The sequence below is a fragment of the Aquarana catesbeiana genome, linkage group LG01, assembly GCF_042186555.1.
Source record: "Aquarana catesbeiana isolate 2022-GZ linkage group LG01, ASM4218655v1, whole genome shotgun sequence".
NCBI lineage: Eukaryota > Metazoa > Chordata > Amphibia > Anura > Ranidae > Aquarana > Aquarana catesbeiana.
In genome coordinates, this window is record NC_133324.1 from 455,336,098 (window position 1) to 455,356,126 (window position 20,029).

The 20,029-nt window shown below is 41.0% G+C and overlaps 1 protein-coding gene across 2 annotated transcripts in view; it reads left to right on the plus strand.

Annotated features, from left to right (window-relative positions):
• The window catches only part of LOC141101718 (prostaglandin reductase 1-like), a 90,765-nt gene that overhangs the window by 48,717 nt on the left and 22,019 nt on the right, over positions 1-20,029 (plus strand). For both annotated transcript variants that reach the window (XM_073591017.1, XM_073591009.1), the window contains exons 2-5: positions 1,922-2,036; positions 11,484-11,529; positions 11,904-11,963; positions 15,335-15,502. In XM_073591017.1, the coding sequence (XP_073447118.1) occupies positions 1,931-2,036; positions 11,484-11,529; positions 11,904-11,963; positions 15,335-15,502 (380 nt within the window). In that variant the 5' untranslated portion in view covers positions 1,922-1,930. The remainder of the gene's footprint in view (positions 1-1,921; positions 2,037-11,483; positions 11,530-11,903; positions 11,964-15,334; positions 15,503-20,029) is intronic.

Consider the following 20,029-nt stretch of genomic DNA (forward strand, 5'->3'; position numbering starts at 1 on the left):
CAGCAGCGGTTTTGCAGAAAAAATGCCTGGCGGTTGTAAAAGTGACTAAGGCTGGGTTCACACTATTGTGAATTGGATGCATGTTTCCCCACATTCAATTTGCATAGCAGGAGATTGTGACCGGCGCCATCTCCTCAGCAACTCCAGTGCGAATTGCACAGGAGTCCTGTGCATCCTTTGGTCCATTTCAGGTCCAAATTCAACCCAAAATTCAGGCTGAGATTGGACCTGAAACGGTGAATGGAGACACACCGGATTCCTTCTGTGAGCCGGAGCGTGCTGCAGTGTGAACCCAGCCTAAAGCTTTTACAAGTTTTACAGGTGTCACGCTCTTGGGCATTAATTCATTTCAATTGGCCAGAATAAATTATTCTGCCCATTGAAATGAATTAATGCTCAGGCGCTAAACGCACGCCTTTAGTCACATTTAGCAGCTTTTAGTAGCATCAAGCGTTTTTTTTCTGCCAAAACTCTGCTGCTCCTCGATGCACTGGCAGTGGGTTTTGTTTGCTGCCTCTAAACTCTCCTGCCACTAAACGCTGCTAAAAACCTGTGTGTGCATAGACACATAGGCTAACATACAGGCAGGAAAAAAAAATGCCAGACGCCCCTAGAAGCAGCTGTAAAAACATCCAGTGTGCATGAAACCCTATTTATGATTCGTTGATGGGTTTTTCAGTTCTTTCCTGATCATTTGATGATTGTTAAACACATACAGCATCAGATCACAAACAGTTGGTATTACACACAGATAAACTTTTGGTGATAGCGCAGCATTTATTCTTTTATACACATTCAAGTGATTTTTTTTCAATTCATGCTTGCAGCTTTAATTATTTACATGCTTGTGCGCAGATAATCACATACAGTCTTATATATCAGCCTGGAGTAAGATTTATATGTAATGTCAACAAAATTTGATAAAAATAACGTCAGATGTAAAAAAAAAACAAAAGTATGATGCTGCCTGCATTTGTTTCCATCAAGCTTTATTAGTGTAACGGAGCTTTGGGCTCCTGGGAAGGGATGTGTAGGTTTGTCTGTTTGCCTTTATTCACAATCTATTGCCAGTTTAGTTTACTACAGTGGTTTCCAAAGTGCAGCCCGGGGGCTGGATACGGCTTTTTGCTTGCCTTTATCTGGCCCTTGGGGCACTACCCCCCCCCCCCCACACACACACTGACATGAACAATGGGGCATAATTCCTGTTACTGACAACGGGGCACTATTTCTCCCATTGACACCAAAGACTGGGGAACTACTCCTCCCACTGACACTCAACGATGGGGCACTATTCTTCCCACTGACCCCAATGATGGTGCACTATTCCTCCCCCATATGCCAAGGATGCACTATTTACTCCCACTGATGCCAGGACAATTTCAACTTCCAGTGGCCAAATTCCGGCCCCTCTTAAAGTCTGAAGGACAGTGAAATGGCCCTTTGTTTAGAAAGTTTGGAGACCCCTGGTTTAATACATAAGTACCAAAGAAAGTAATGTGTAAACAATTCTCAGCTTAATTAGTGTAATAAAGAGTAAATGGGAAGTGCAAATGGCATTAAATGATTCCAGCCAATAAAATTTTTAGGTTTACTACAGTCAGATGAATAACCAGTTGGTTGCCATGGATTTTTGCATCTTGTACACACTTGTTACTCTTTGCACTATAATAAAAAATGAAACCCGTTGATGTCTAATAGACATATATTTTGGTTTGAAACATTTTAAACCAAATTGAAGCCTCAATATGTGTAAATATATACAAATCGGTGCAAATAGTGTAACACTGGAGAGACACTGTATGGTGGTGGACTAACTGGAATCCTGTTTTACCAGTGTGGTAAGCTTTATTCGTTACCATATTGTTCAGTAATATATATTAATAACAGGATATTGTAATAGTTATTTATTTTATTGCAGTGAGTAAAGATGGTTGTGTCAAAATCATGGACTATGGTGAGACATTTTGAAGGTGTTCCAAAACTGGAAGACTTCAAGCTAATTGAGAATGAGTTGCCACCACTTAATGATGGAGGTAAGAGATCATTATTCTTGTGAAAAACATGTCTTAAAAAAATGTGTTGACACAAAATAGTAAGGATATACCTAAATTATACATGGATGTGCTTTAATATCACCTTTGCTTTTTTTGTAGATTACCCTGGCAGCCACAACCTAGAGAACTCTGTTATGCATTTTAGGGCTGCAACTAATGATTATTGTCATAATTGTTTAGTTGACCGATTAATTGAATAAAAAACTCAAAGCATGGCGTGTAATTTAGGTAATATGTAAAGTTTAAAAAAGACAATTTTATTCTTGAATAGCTTATGCAGTGGTAAATTACAAATAACCAGCTATGTGGTTAGGTAACAACATATCTAATCCACTCTGAGAATAACAGAAGAGATATACATTCTATTAAATGTTTAATCTGGTAAATATTATTGCACTCAAAATTTCTATTTAAAGAAAGAAACTTAAAAAGACCTAAAACGTAGTATTATGCATGACAAACTCCCTTGTCATAGGCAGGTTGCTTGATACAAGCTATCTGTGCTTGCTGTCACGTATGCTGGCCAAGCACAAATAAATTTTTCCTTCGAAAATTCTAAGAACCTTCATTACCAGAGGTGGGGGACTTGAGTCACATGACTTGACTTAAGTCAGACTTAAGTCACCTGTTTGAGGACTTGCGACTTGCTTGACAAAATTAAATAAATGACTCGACTTGACTTTGACTTGTCACTAATGACTTGCGACTTGACTTTGACTTGGGCTGTTTGACTTGCAATGACTTGGCAACCCCCCCCCGAAAATATTACCCACACACTCCGCCCACCACCGCCTCTGAGCCAATCAACCTTTGCCAAATGCCATTGGAGCTGTTCAGGGTAGCGGTAAGAGTTATGTCTGTCCCTGCATCAAGCGCACCTGTTGAACGTGTGTTCAACCATGGTGGGGTGATAATGCGACCCCATCGCTCACAACTGAGCGAGAAAGTACTTTCCAATTAAATTTTTTGCAAATGCATTGCATTTTAAGTGGCTATTCTCATCACCATTCAAGTGTCCAGATGTTGGCATTGTGTCAAGTTCAAACTTTGAGCTTAGTTATTTTCCCCCTCAGCAAGGACAACATTTTTTCAGGCTTGTTGGCCATTTAATTGCTGAGTGTTCTGCTCCTTGTCTGCTGTTTGGGCATTCAAAGTGTTTCTTTAATATGCCAAGAAAAAAGCACTAAGCAGTTTTGTTAATGTTGAAAATAAAACAGAACCTTTCCTGAAAACTGACTTTTAACTCATTTAAAGGTGGAAATGGGGTAGATCAGTATTTTGACTTAATTTGTGACTTGACCAAAATAAATGACTTGACTTGCTTGACTTCTAGCAGGGACTCGACTTGACTTGCTTGCTTTTCGCCACAGTAACTTGAGACTTGCTTGTGACTTGCACATATGTGACTTACTCCCATGTGTGTTCATTACATTTTCTAATCATTAGTGTGGTCATATCGACCTTCCGTATTTTACCACAGTGATGGGAAAATTTGAAGGGGCAGAAATAACATTTTAAGACTGAATGTTAAAAGCAAGTGAAATTTTCTAACGCCATTTGTCCATTCATCGTATGTACAAAAATTTTTCGTACGATTATTCATTGAAATATTCTCGTCCAAAAAGTCGATAAAGGCCAGCATAAGGCATTTAATAGCAGCAGCATGCTTTTTGTATCACTTGTCATGATGGGGTTAAAGAAAAACCCTTTTTTTATAGTACAAAAAAAAGCAGATAATCACTACTATAAAGACTTAATTTATACTGTGAAACAGTGAAAGTAAACATAATATTACAAAATTCATTATTTCATTCAGGATTCATGGGCAGAAACATTCTTGCATTTACCTAGAACGAGAGACTTTTGCCAGTTTGTGCGAATGCACATCTCTATGAATATCTGCCAGAGCACAAATTCTCAATTTTTTTTTTTTATCTTACATTTTTAAAATTAATTTTAGCAACTGGCTGTACTGTATGACCTGGCGGCTCTGCTGTTTGTGCTCCGTACTCTTTGAAATTTAATACATTTGGGGAAATTAAATTCTTTTTTTTAGTGCAAAAAATAATTCTCTAACCAAATACCACTCTGGCACAATAGCCATTTTTCTGAGCTCCCTTATAGGTGGTACCCACATCCACCAATTTATTTCAAGCAGAAAAAACTTAAAATCGTAAGGTTTCATTTTTTTATTTTTGCCTTTTGGTTTCCTTCCTGTTGAGAAAAAACTTAATCGGAGGACCACAACCCTATTGTCACCAACAACAGAGAGAAAGGTTAACATTTTGTTTCAAAGAAAACTTTTTGCAGCAAACACTATATAACTAGTACGTTATAGCTTTAGAGTATATGATTCTGTAAAGCAGTTGATACCCATAAATATAGAAAATCCAGTCCCTACAGTTGTCCTATATGTATTTTGTAGTGGCCAGCTTTTTGTACATACTATAACAGAACATTAGCAAGGGGTCAGGCTTTCTGGTACTACAAGTACTGCACATTTATTGGATGTCAATATACATATACAAATTTAGTGAGCAGTGGACTCAGTGACAGTCCTTGCCTCCCATGTGGAAGCTGTGCAAGTGGCATCTGTGTATTGTTTTTATAGAAGGCAGTCTCTTTACTAATTGTTCCAGTTTCAAGACCCAAGACTTTTACCTATGAAACTTCAACCCCTTCAAAGCCAAAGCTTTGAATAGGGCTGACCACAACATACTGTTTGGTATACAACATCACAGTTTGGTATACTAGTCCTAAACATTACAGTATCAATTTTTTTTATTTTTTGGAAAAGCCTTGCAGACAAATTTCAGACACAAGGGGAGATTTACTAAAACTGGTGCACACACAATCTGTCACAGCAGTGCATAGTAACCATACCAAAGTTTAATTGAACAAGTTGAAGTTAGAAGCTAATTGGTTCCCAACTTTATCTGATGATCATAGAGACATTTTGGACAGGGAACTCACTGTGGAGGTGGTGCTGGCGGCCATTAAATAAGCCTCTTCGGGGAAAGCACCGGGCCCTGACGGGTTTACAACCCTGTTTATTTAAAAAAATTGCCTCTCTACTGGCCTCCACCTTTATTGCAATTTTTCGAAGCCATTTAACAGGGAGGTCCAATAGACGCAGAATCTAATAGAGCCTTTATTATCCTCATTTCTAAACACCACAAAAGACCACAGCAATGTAGCTAACTATCGTCCCATATCCTTAATTTATACTGACCTGAAGTTATTCACCAAAATTCTGGCAAACCGACTATCAACTTTTCTAGCTGGTTATATACATTTGGATCAGGTGGGCTTTCTGCCACATAGACAGGCAGCCGACCAGGTTCGTAGAGCAATCGATCTCATATCCATTCTACACTCCTCTTGGGATGAATAGGACAGGGATGTTACTGTTACTTGACATCTGCAAAGCCTTCAACTCCCTATCGTGGCTTTTTTCTTTTCCGGATATTGTCCAGATGGAATTTTGGACCCAAGTTTTTGGCCTCATTGCACTCATTATTTAGCTCACCCACTGCCCAGATAGCTATGTGTGGCCATAAATCGGGTCTGATACAAATCTCATCGGGTACTCTGCAGGGATGCCTGTTATCCCCCATATTGTTTGTCATTGCTATCGAAACCCTTGCAATAGCAATACATCAAAACCTAGACATTTTGGGAATAGAGTGGGGGGAGGAGCTATAAGCGTGCTTTATTTGCAGATGACTTTTTGTTGTTCATCACCTCCCCTCACACTACTCTTTCAAATCTAATGTCTCCTGTAAATCGTTTCAGGAAAATTTTGGGGCTCATGGTCAACCAAGAGAAATCGGAGGCTATGAATATCAACTTATCAAATGCGACTTCATGGGGCATTCAGGCTCACTATCCTTTTTAGTGGCAGAAGACATCCTTCTCCTATTTATGGATCTGACTGACCCCCACCATTTCTTCCCTTTACAAAGCAAATTATCTGACTTTATTCACTAAGTTATTAGAAGATGTACAGACAGGGTCTGATGCGAATCTGTCATGTATGGGTAAGATTTCCTCTGAAGATGACAGTCCTGCCAAGGGTACTGTATTTTTTCCACACTTTGCCTATCCAGGTCCCTAGTCGTCATGTCACATGACATTTTTAATCAAAAATTTTCTGTTACATTTAGGGAACCAATGGTTCCAGGATAACTCGGGGCACAATGTATACTCCTAAGGATTCCGGCGGACTAGGCGTGCCTGATTTCAGGAAATATGTAGCAGCACAGCTCGCCCAACTATGCCAACTTCATATGAGTAAGCGCTCCGCAGAGTGTGAAACGCGTTAGCTGATTATCTGTACATTCTATCCATGGTGCTTTGTACATGATTTGTTCCTGATTTTACAATAAAGAAATTTTGTTGGATTATATTCTCCTGGTGTGCGGCTGTCCGGACTTTTTTCTTCCCTCATAACATGGATTAGCATTAGCCAGCACCTGGGGCTTTTCAACTCTAGAGAGCAACATTCAGTTTATACCTGGTTTGGATACAACCTGGTGCGGGGAAAACGCTTGTGCTGCATATGCCAACTTCATAGTCGATATTTACGACCAGACTGGGTGTCTATAGAGGCTCAGGTGTGTTCTCCACTCACGATGGACCTTGTCTTTTGGATTCCACCAAAACATCAAAAATCTATTCTGTGCCCTACGCTCTCCCACTCATTACATGTGTGGGACACAAGCTGTAGAAGATAGCCTTTGCGCTCAGCACATGTCCTGGCGGCCCCTTTTTTTTGGCACCCCCCCCCCCCCGTTTCCACCAGGCATGCAACTTGATAGGTTTGGCTGTTGGCTGAATAAGGGATTGTATCGTATGGACGATTATTTTGACCATAGGGGAATACGCCCCCCTCTCATTTTACGAGAAGTTTGGAGATGCCCCCAGCAGAGAGCTTCCATTTGCAACAAATTTACCATTTACTCAAGTCATTACGGAGGGAAAGCTCTGACTTAGTAGTTCGAACTATGTTCAAAAACAGATGCATGATGCTGCTCTGCGAGGGGGCATCTCTATGCTATATAAACTATTTGTTGACTCCCCTGTTAGGTTATTTTAGCAGGTAGCGTGGGAGGGGGATCTGTCCATAGCTCCTGAGGTGGAGGACTGTCTCAAATTGAATGCACAAATCCATAAAGGCATCCTTAATGTGGCCTTGATTTATGCAGGTTACAAGGTCCACGCCAGATGGTATTTAGTACTGGAACGCCTGTCCAAAATGTACCCGAGCACCTCAGCTACCGGTTTCAGGGGCTGTGGCCAGATAGGCTCTACGTTACATGTGTGGTCATGCCCCAAGGGCCGCTGCTTTTGAATGAGGATTCACGCCTTTATTTTTTCAGTTACAATGGTTAACATCACTAACGATGCGAGTATTGCCCTACTAAATAAACCAGTTGATATTGTTCCATAACATACACAGACCTTCGTTTACTTTATATTTCTAGCTGTAGCAACAGCGTGGAAAAGCACTGTCATAGATATTGCAATGGTTAAACGAAAACTCACATGGATCATGTTAAATGAAAAAATTGTGAGTGTTCTACATGACAAACAATCCATCTTTGATAAAATAGGGTCCCCTTGGCTAGCTTACCTGCAGGTCCCGAATGCATGAATCTGGCTGTTTGAATAGGCTGATGTCAGATCCTCGGTGGACCCCCTTTCCTTTTCCTTCGCTTTTTCCTTTCCTATTTCTTCCATAGATTAGACTCGGGGTGATTGTGTGGAGACCACCCCAGTGTTTATATGGTCATTTCTACATCCATGTTATAGCAGAAAACATATTATTCCTGTTTTTAATAGTTGGTGACTAAGTGCTCACATGTGAGTTTAGAGAAGACATCACTCACTTGCCAAGAGATTCTGTGACCTTGTTTTCCCCCTACTCATGTACCATCTCTTCCTGTATATGCCGAGCACACAAGGATTGTTTGCTGCTCCGCGCAATGTTCATATTGCTTATATTCTTTAAAAAATTCAATTAAAAAACGATTGAAACAGAAGCTAATTGGTTACTATGCACAGAAGCACCAGATTTTGTGTGCACCAGTTTTAGTAAATCCCCCCCCCCTACAATTTTACTGTGCATAAGCTTTAAAGCTGGGTTCTTATACACAAACGTACTGTAGAGCAGTGGTCCCCAACCTTTGGGTGGGGGTCAAGCGGGGGGGTAATCGATTTTTCATGGGCAATGGCTGGTGTTAGCGCTTCAATCATCACAGCACCATGCTTGATATGGTGTCAGGGTGATTGAAGCGCATTCTTTCTATTACATTGTAGTGATAAATGTTGCCTGTCACCAGATGTGGAATGTCATTTGCCACGCCACCTGCCACGTTGCCTATCACCAGATGCGGAATGCCACTTGCAACGCCACGTTGCCTGTCCCTAGATGCAGAATGTCACTTGCCACGCTGCCTGCCACCACTGCATTGGTGGCAGCACAGGCCTCTGTGCAGTAGTGGGTTCCAAATAAAGGAAGGAGAGCGGTGATGAGGGGTGGCAGTGAGCGATGTCATCTCTCGGCTACCCGCCGCACCTCCGACACTGAGGCTGACAGGGCACCAGTGGGCTGTGAGGGCGGAAGAGCGTGATGCGGCGGGCAGAGAGATGTAATCTCTGCTTGCCCGCTCCTTCCATCCACCGCTCTTATGCTGGCCGCCCGGATCTTTAATGCCCGCCTGCCCGCCCAAGTGTCTCATGCCGACCGCAATTAGGCCGCGGCCCAGGGGTTGATGACCCCTGCTGTAGAGGACAACTTATTGGAGCCTAGTTATAAAAGTATGGACACGTCTAGAAACCTTTTCCTGCCTGGATTTGCTGCATAATCACTCACAACATTCTCGGATTTAAAAAAAAGGGAAAATTCTGTTACAAAATTTCTACTTGGCAAATGTTAGCAATAATAGAAATTATTAGAGCGTGATGGATCTACAGTGAAGTGTGGCAAAGGTCCAGGAACCTCATGTGTTTGTGTGTGTGTGTGTGTATATATATATATATATATACACACACCTCTATCAATATCTGCCAGAGCACACATTTTCTAATTTTCTCTAAATCCTTTTAGAAACCAGTGAGTAATATGGGACTTTAAATGTACATTCTAGGGTATATTGGACACAGAAAATGAAGATGTATAAAAAATATAACAAACATCAGTTAAAAAATGAATTTTAAAAAACATATTCACGGATTGAACAGCCACATAGATGTCTGTCTATCATCAGGGCCTCAGATCCTCTAAAAAGTACTGTAATTATAAACAAAACAGATATACATAAGACATTTGTTAGTTAAATGGTGTGATGTAATGAAATGGTGTGGTGTCATGACACTTAATATCCATTTTTATAAAGTCAAAATACAATTTAAGGAGGTATTATATCTACCATGAAAGAAAGGGAGGGGAAAGATGGATCAAAAGCTTGCGTTGTCTAATCAATAATTTAAAATAAATGTAAATCTGTGTAATGTAACCCATTCGTTATTTAATATGGATAAGCAGTTCACCAATTCATCATAATTACCTGTAAGAGGAGTACATGCAGTGCTGGTAATAGACTGCCAGGCCCGTGGGGAACAACACCAAAGCTTCCAACGCTACCGTATACCCAGGAATAGAAGATTTAGACATTGGGATATCATGTTAAATTAGGGATATCATATTTTGTAAACATTGAGAAGGGAAGAAGGGGGGGGGGGTATCCTATATGGGCCTTATATAACTTTTTATAATTGACAGCTTACTATATTTATAACTTGTTTTCCTTTTAGAAGGACACCTCTACAACTCACTTTAGCTCCAGCCCACAGGAGATACACCTCCTTGTAGTAACACAATTCCCTCTGGTACTGGTTTTCCCTCCCTTCTATGGAGCATTAAAAACTTTTTCAATCCTGATATTCCAAAGTTGTGGTAAGAATATCCCAGGGATCGCACACTTGAGTTCTCTACCTCCCTTTTTTTCTTCTTCTCCCCCCTCCTTCTCTTTCCCATTATCCCAATCTTACCTCATTTTCCCCTCTCCTTGCATACATTTTGGAAAATAAATGATTTTTTTTAATGCATAAAATAATTCCCTCCCCCAGATATCACTCTGACACAATAGGCATTTTTCTGAACTCCCGTATAGCTGGCACCCACATCTATCAATTTATTTTGAGCAGAAATAAAAAATGTAAAATCACTTGGCTTACAAATAAATAAACTTGGCTTGTCAATTCTGACTGCCCATTGAGGTTAATGGCTCCTTCTTGGGGTTACATTTTTAAAAAAAATACTATTATTCACAAGGCAGCAGAATCCCTCCTGAATTCCTCAAAGCTGCTGCTCTACTCCCCAAGGAGGATCACTTTTCAGGGGCGGTAAACACTAGCACCTGTAATTCACTTAAGAGTATGGGTTTCTTTTTTTCCCCATTCATACTTACCTAGGTGGATGCAGTCCACCGTCGCTTCCGGTTTACTTGGCTGCCAATAACGCCGATTTAAAAAAAAAAAAATGACAGTATTCAGAATCGCCGTTTTTGGTGATCTATATCATTGTAAGTGCAAAGGAGGGATTTGGGCTACCTGTCACTGCCTATTACTGTCACAAGGGATGTTTACATTCCTTGTGACAGCAATTAAAGTGATCAGAATTTTTTTTAAGTGACTATGCAAAAAAAGTTTAAAGTGTCACCGTCACCGTGTGTACGCACAGCAAAGAAAATGCATATGCAAGTCACGCCCGCAAATGTAAACTGTGTTCAAATCACACATGTGAGTTATCACTGCGATTGTCAGAGTGAGAGCAATAATTCTAGCACCAGACCTCTTTAACTCTAACCTGGTAACCGTTTTTAAAGCACCGCCTATGGAGATTTTTAGGTACCGTAGTTTGTCGCCATTCCATGTGTGTGCAATTTCAAAGCATGACATGTTTCATATCGATTTACTCGGCGTTATATCATCTTTCACATTATATAAAAAAATTGGGTTAACTTTACTGTTTAGTTTTTTTTTTTTTTTTAATCCATTTTTCCCCAAAAAATGCATTTGAAAGACCGCTGCACAAGTAGTGTGACGTAAAAAAATATTGCAACGATCACCATTTTATTCCCTAGGGACTCTGCTAAAAAGTATAGGTATGTATGATTTTCCGTAACGGGGTAGAGGTAGCAATAAAAACTGACGTGTGTTCTAACCCAGCTACAGTCTATCCAAAATGAAAAAAAATTTTGCCTTTAGTTATACTTTAATGATTTGAACGTTTGGCTCATATTTTGTCTGCCTGGCGTTAGGTACCCCACATACCATCTGTGATGTCGTATTATATTTGGTGCCTTTCATAGGAATTTTCTAAAAATCTCTAACTGAAGGAATTTTTTTTTGTGCTTTCAGAGCTCCTACTGCAATCAGAATTTTGGAGTGTTGATCCATACATGAGGTAATTTTAGAAAATTTAGCAGCAGTTTTGTAGTGACTTTAACACTGAAGTAAATGATCAAAAACCTGACCACTTTAGACTGGATGTTGGCAGACACTTTCACAGATGGGTTCTTAAATCCATTCACCGATACCAATCACATTGCACAACTAAATAATACATTCAAAAAGCTACCATTGACGTGATTTTTGATATGATAAGAAATGAAGATACTATTAAATCAAAATTGTAATTTTTTATGCACTACCTATTCCATTGAAACTGTTCTGTCATGGATTGATCTAACATATGTAGTTTGACTTTTCTATCTGTCCTATATTTGCTTTCTTTACCAATATACTTGTATCATAACACTGATATTTGGTATCTTTCAGGCCATACAGTGTGCAAGCACTAAATGATGGAGATGTTATGATGGGAACCCAGGTTGCCAGGTATCACGTTCATTTTCTTTTAATATACATTACATCTCAGAGACTGTGCAAAAGGATTATATTACAAAGCACAGCAAAGTTGTTTTTCAAATGAAATAAAGGCATTTTTTTTTCAAATGAAAAAAAAAGGTTAAAGGATAAGTTCACCTTTTAACAAAAAATAATGCACGTTTTGTTGCAGGTTAAAAAAATGTGCATTTATTATTTTTTGTTTCTGGAGCCTCTAAAGTATTGCACAAGTGATCAGAAGATTGCTAATGTCATGCAGGTCTCCTGCAGATCTGTCAGTGTATCTGGGTGCCCATACATCATACGTGCAAGCAGATACAATCTGACGGGAAGACTCAATGAACTACAACAGCACCGTGGCAGTTCATTGAAAAACTACAATTCGACAGATGCAAAGGCTGTGGGAACTTGTAGTTTGCCATTCACAGAGGACTGTGAATGAGTGACATTGCTGGGCAGGTGGAGCAGCCCCTCTCTGCCATTTTTTTTAACAAATTGTGACAGCTAGCAGGGGGGTGGGGGTAAGATCCTCACTAGCTGTCACAGTGGGGGATTGGAGGGGAGGGTTGCAGTCTGTTCGAAACATGTTACATGTTGCACCCTGCATATGCGTGTAACATGTAACATATAGTTACATAGTAAGGTTGAATAACGATACCAGTCCATCAACCTGAGTGTCTACAATTGTCCCTATCCCTTTACATTGTGTCTCATTAAGATGCTCATCTATTATATCATTTATTTAAGGTACCCATATAGTGTTCTCAATTTATGCAGCACTCCACACATACATTGCTCCCTACCCTCAAGGAGCCCACAATCCAAGGTCCCCAACTCACATTCATATACTAGGGCCAATTTTGGACAGAGGCCAATTAACCTACCAGCATGTCTTTGGAGTGAGAGGAAACCGGAGTACCCGGAGGAAACCCACGCAGGCACAGGGAGAACATGTAAACTCCAGGCAGGTAGTGTTGTGGTTGGGATTCGAACCAGCAACCCTTTTTACTGTTAGGTGAGAGTGCTACCCACTACACCACTGTGCCATTATTTTGATGCTGATTTTTTTCCATCTCTAAAGCTGGTAATACATGGATTGTACCCCAATGACCAATTCTGTTTAATTTATAAATGATATAGAGGTTGGTATAAATAACTCAATCTCAGTTTTTGAAGATGAAGCAAACTACTAGGGGAGAACCTCTGGGGGAATCAAGGATGGAAAAAGATCTGGGGTTCTCGTAGAAGACAGACTGAGCAATAGCATGAAATGCCAATCTGCAGCAAGCAAGGCCAACAGACTATTAGCTTGCATTAAAAAATACATTTACTCCAGAGATAGCTATAATCCTGCCACTTTATAAAACTGGTTGGGCCACAATTGGAATATTCTGTCCAGTTCTGGTCACCAGTCCTCAGGAAGGATGTGCTGGAGAGAGTCCAAAGAAGGGCAATGAAATTAAAAAGGGGACTAGAGGACTTCAATTACGAGGAATGGCTACAAGCACTAAATTTATTCTCCCTGGAGAAGAGACGCTTGAGGAGATGTTATAGCGATATACAAATACCTCTCAGGGAGTGTAAGAAGACACGGGGCCACACAATGAGATTGGAGGAGGAGCAGTTTAACCTTAAGCTGCGTAGGGAGTTTTTCACTTTCAGGGCGGTAACTCTCTTCCACAATTGGTGGTATCAGTGAGGAGTATTGATATTTTAAAGACTCTCGGACATGCATCTTAGTGAACTCAACATACAGGGATATGGGAGATGATTATCGACACTGACACACATACACCTACATAGGTTGAACTGGATGACTATTGTCTTTATTCAACTGCACCTACTATGAATTTTGACCAGTTCAGCAGGGACCATACGAATTGCGATCCATGTATGGGCAGGCTGGTTGCACATAAGTCTATCTACTGATCAACTTCTGTACGAAAAGCCTGTCAGATTTTTGCCACTCGATCAGCACTGTTGAGTATAGTTGGCAGTGCTAACTAATCCCCCATCCACACATTCGTTGAATTTAGTGTTTTGGGGTTTTTTTTCTATTCAACCCACTGGTTGAACAAAAAACAAAAAAAACATGAATGGCTGCTTAAGGAGAGAAGGGAGGTGGATGTGTTAATTAGGGCTAATTAGAATTTGCTAAGGGTTACTAAGGGATTAAATAGGAAATAGGTTGCAGTTTGCAGACCGCTGATGTAAAGGAAAAGATTTCTATAAAAAAAAGGCTTTAACAAAAGTACAGTGTTCATTTTGACATCAAATTTCAGTTTAGTTTGTTAGTCTTTTGACTAAAATGCCATTTTAGTTTTAGTCATATTTTAGTCATCTGAGTTTTAGTTTTGGTCATATTTTACTTGACTAAAATCTCCAGTACATTTTGGTATTAAAATGTACGGTAATGGTTTAGTTAAATTTTGATGCATTATTTCTTTAGAACTGCCAAACGTAAACTCCTGGAGTAAACATCTAATATGTTTATTATTTATGGTTTGAACATCCACTACAGACACAGATTTAGCTGTTGTGATATAAATTCAATTTACTTTTAGGGCTCTTTCACATGGACGATCCGTATGTCCGTTTTTCATCCTTCCGTTTTCGGATGAAAAACGGACATACATTCATCCCTATGGAGCGTCGGATGTCAGCGGTGACATGTCCGCTGACATCCGACCCCGCTCCGATCCGAAAAGTGTAACGGAGGAAAAACCTACTTTTCCATCCGTTTTCGGATCGGATCGGGTGACGACGGACACTACGGTCCGTCGTCATCCGATCCCCCCATAGGGGAGAGCGGCGCTCTGACAGGTGCATCGCTGCACAGCGTGCAGCGATGCACCTGTCATCTTCCTGCTCAGCGGGGATCAGCGGAGTGATCCCCGCTGAGCCAGCGGATGTTCATGGGGCGGATCATCACTGATCCGCCCCGTGAGAAAGAGGCCTAAGTCATAGTCTTGACTAAAATGCCATTTCAGTTTTAGTCGTATTTTAGTCATCTGAATTGTTTTAGTCGTATATTGGTCGACTAAAATAGTATTGATTTAGTAGACGAAAAATAAAGGGGTTGTAAACCCTCGTTTTTTTTCACCTTAATGCATCTTAGGGTTCATTTTATGTGGTCTGCATACTTGGAGGTGTAGCAGAAGTATTTCCTTTGCCTACATACTTTTCACTAAAAGTTGCCCTTTGTTTTCATCCCAGATTGGTGAGAGGAAAGATTCAGTCAAGTTAAAATGATTTTGATGGATGAGTGACTACTTGCCTACAACAACCATCACTGTTTATGATGACACAGTAAAACATTTAATCCAAAATTCTGGAACTGAGCTTTTTTGTTCTTTACGCAGGGTTGTGGAAAGTAAGAATCTAGCCTTTGCAGTAGGTGATTATTATGTAGCACGTGCAGGCTGGACAACACACTTCATATCAGATGGTAAAGAATTGCGCGCCTTACCATCCAACTGGCCCGAATCACTGTCACGTTCATTGGCACTTGGATCTGTTGGAATGCCGGGGTAAACTACTTTTAACACCTAAATATGCTTTCAGGCTCTAATTATTGGATTATTACTTCAACAGTTATATCCCGAAACCTCTGCACGTTACATATTTACATATGTATATTTTATAAGAATGATACCTCATCACCTTCATTGGGCTACATTCACATGAAAGAAACTTTAGTGAATATTGACAATTCACCATTATGAATGATGTATGAATAACTGATTATTTTTAATATTGGAGACCTTTACAAGCCTGTTAGGTGCTCCAAAATCATATTTATGACAAGGTTGCCTTTGTGAGTTTGAGTTGACTAGCATTACAGACAATGCGTTTTATTATAAACCTGCACACTTTTTCTACTTGCGCCACAGACATAAACAAAATAAAAACACAGATGAATATGATTATGGCTGCTGCAGTCTTCAAAATGTGTCTAACTTCCACATTCATGAACCTTATATACACTATATTGTTAAATGTATTGGGACACCTGCCTTTACATGCACATGAACTTTAATGGCATCCCAGTCTTAGTCCATAGGATTCAATATTGAGTTGGCCCACCCTTTGCAGCTATAACAGCTTCAACTCTTCTGGGAAGGCTGTCCACAAGGTTTAGGAGTGTGTCTATGGGAATGTTTGACCATTCTTCCAGAAGTGCATTTGTGAGGTCAGGCACTGATGTTGGATGAGGAGGCCTGGCTCAGTCTCCGATCTAATTCATCCCAAAGGTGTTCTATCGGGTTGAGGTCAGGACTCTGTGCAGGCCAGTCAAGTTCCTCCACCCCAAACTCGCTCATCGTCACAAATGGAAGAATGGTCAAACATTCCCATAGACACACTTGTAAACTTTGTGGACAGCTTTCCCAGAAGAGTTGAAGCTGTTATAGCTGCAAAGGGTGGGCCAACTCCATATTGAACCCTACAGACTAATGGCCCGTACTCACAATTCAAAAATCGGACGAAAAATACAGCTTTCAAAGCGATCTATGATCGGATCATTAGTACAGAGCTTTCGAGAACCGATCACGACAGTTCATCTGATATTATCCGATCGGACTAACACGAACATTTTTCTCGTACGATACCAGATCGTATGATTTTCGTTTAATCAGCACAGTTGTCATCCTAAAATACAATAGACATAAACTACAACACATGACATCCAGGACTGGCCCCACCATGGGACCCGGTGCAAACTGCCGCCCATGAGCCAACCTGTTCCGCTGCTTATCCTGTGAGGAGCCCAACGCCGCTGCTGATAGAGGTGACAGGAGCGCTGCGTGTGGGCAGAACACTCGCTGCCCACGGGGGAGCAGTTGGCGAGTGAGCGGGCGGGTCGGCAGGCCAATGGGCGGGGGGAGACATCATCTCTCACCGCCCACCCTGCATCACCGCCCTCACTGTGTAGCCGCGGGCAGCAGAGAAATTACATTATCTCTCTGCTGCCTGCCTTCACTCTGGGACACAGCAAGTGACAATCTGCAACGCGTGGCAGGTGACAATCTGCAACGCGTGGCAGGTGACAATCTGCAACGCGTGGCAGGTGACAATCCGCATCTGGTGGTGAAGTCCGAAACAAAACTAAGTACAAAACACACATCACAAGTTGTATGAGACATAAGAGCCTGAGAGGAATTTTAATGGCCAGGCCATTTTTTGCAATACGGCGCTGCAACGCTTTAACTGACAATTGTGCAGTCGTGCAACGCTGTACACAAATAAAATTGACATCCTTTTTTTCCCCACAAATAGAGGTTTCTTTTGGTGGTATTTGATCGCTTCTGCTGTTTTTATTTTCTTTGCGCTATAAACAGAGTGACAATTTTGAAAAAACACAATATTTTATACTTTTTGCTATAATAAATATCCCAAAAATAAATTCATTTCTTCATCAGTTTAGGCCAATATGTATTGTACATATTTTTGGTAAAAAAAAAAAAAACGCAATTAGTGTACATTGATTTGCGCAAGCGTTATAGCGTCTACAAAATAGGGGATTAGATTTATGGCATTTTTATTATATATTTTTATACTAGTAATGGCGGTGATCTGTGATTTTTAGCGGGTCTGTGGTGGACAGATCAGACACTTGACACATTTTTGGGACCATTGGCATTTCTACAGCGATCTGTGTTATAAAAATGCACTGATTACTGTATAAATGTCACTGGCAGGGAAGGTGTTAACACTAAGGACGATCAAGGGGTTAAATGTGTTCCCTGGGAGGTGTTATCTAACTGTGGGGGGATGGGAGTGACTAGTAGAGGAGATTACTGTTCCTAACCACTGGGAACAGCAGATCTGTCTCTCCTTCCCTGTCAGAATGGGGATCTGTCTGTTTACATTGACAGATCCCCGTTCTGGCTCTCTGTGGAGCGATCTCGGGTGGTCGGCAGACATTGCGGCCGCCGGCCACACAAGGTCCTTTTATACTCATATACATGTATAGAGCCCTGACAGGTCCTTTTATACTCCTATATACACGTATAGAGCCATAACAGGTCCTCTTTATACTCCTACATACATGTATAAAGCCATGACAGGTTCTCTTTATTCTCCTATATACATGTATAGTGCCATGACAGGTCCACTTTATACTCCTATATACAGTGGGGATCGAAAGTTCGGGCACCCCAGGTAAAAATATGTATTAATGTGCGCGTCACGCTTCACGCTTTGTGAGCATCAACTATTTTCAGTTTTCTAGACAACTGCTTAGAAGAACCCATGGTGCTGATTGTTGGGGCAAGGTCAGATGAGTCTGGCCATTTAAAACCTTTGGGATTGACATCACCTGGTCTTCCCAGACGATGATTGAGAACAATCCATGACACTGGCAGGTCTCAGCTTTGCAAAGGGGGAGTGCATGCTATAAATTCTACAGGGTGCCCAAACTTTTGCAGACGCCATTTTTTTGGTTTCTGTAATTTTGAAAGTGTAAATGATGGCAATAAAATCTAACCTTTTTTTGACATATAAGAATGTCTAATCTGTAATTTGATGCAATTTGGAGATTTTTTTTCCATCTTTCCTTGGCTTCGTTATGCACATTAATACACATTTTTACCTAGGGTGCCCAAACTTTCGATCCTCACTGTACATGTATAGAGCCATGACAGGTCCACTTTATACTCCTACATGTATTGAGCAATGACACGTCCTTTTACACTCCTATACACATGTATAGAGCCCTGATAGGTCCTTTTATTACTCCTATATACATGTATAGAGCCATGACAGGTTCTCTTTCTACCCCTATATACATGTATAGAGCCATGACCGGTCCTCTTTATACTCCTAGAAATGTGTATAGTGCCATGACAGGTCCTCTTTATTTTCCAATAAATGTATAGAGCCATGACAGGTCCTCTTTATTCTCCTATATACATGTATAGAGCCATGACAGGTCCTCTTATTCTCCTATATACATGTATAGAGCCATGACCAGTCCTCTTTATACTCTTATACATGTAAACAACCATGACAGGTCCTCTTTATACTCCTATAAACGTGTACAGTGCCATGACAGGTCCCCTTTTTCTTCTCCTATATACATGTATAGAGCCATGACAGGTCCTCTTTATTCTCCTAGATACATGTATAGTGCCTAGACAGGTCCCCTTTATACGTGTATAGTGTAATGACAGGTCCTCTTTATTTTCCTATATACATGTTTTAGAGCCATGACAAGTCCTATACATGTAGACCGCCATGACCGGTCCCCTTTAGTTATCATGATATAAAAAATGAATGTGGGGGCCTTTTGTTGGGCATGATTTTTTTTGGGGGGGCAGCATTTTATTCTTGGTCCCAGGCAGCACAATGTCTTGGGCCGGCCCAGATGACATCACTTCCGATTTTATATTCTGTCGTACGAGAATTTTTGTCACTTTAGTAACCACTCCCATTTTCGATATGCGACTAGCATGCAAAAAAAAACTGCTTCAGACCGTGCGTTTGGGCCAGAAGACTGGGATGCCCTTAGGCCCCTTTCACACTGGGGCGGTTTGCAGGCGTTATTGCGCTAAAAATACCGCCTGCAAACCGCCCCAAAACAGCCTCCGCTGTTTGTTCAGTGTGAAAGCCCTAGGGCTTTCACACTGAAGCGGTGCGCTGGCAGGAGAAGAAAAAATCTCCTGTCAGCCGCATCTTTGGAGCGGTGAAGGAGCGGTGTATTCACCGCTCCTACACTGCTCCTGCCCATTGAAATCAATGGGACAGCGCGGCTATACCGCAGCAATACCGCGGCTATAGCCGCGCTATACGAGTGGATTTAACCCTTTTTCGGCCGCCAGCGGGGGGTTAAAACCGCACCGCTAGCGGCCGAATACCGCGGTAAAACAGCGCTAAAAATAGCGCTGTTTTACCGCCGACGCCCCCTACCGCCCCAGTGTGAAAGGGACCTTAAAGTTAATGTGCGTGTAAAGGCAGGCATCCCAATACTTTCAATAATATAATGCATGTGTATATAGATTGCGCTGCCAAAAATGTGAATTAAAATTAGTAAACTGTGTGTAAAATATGGTCAAGTT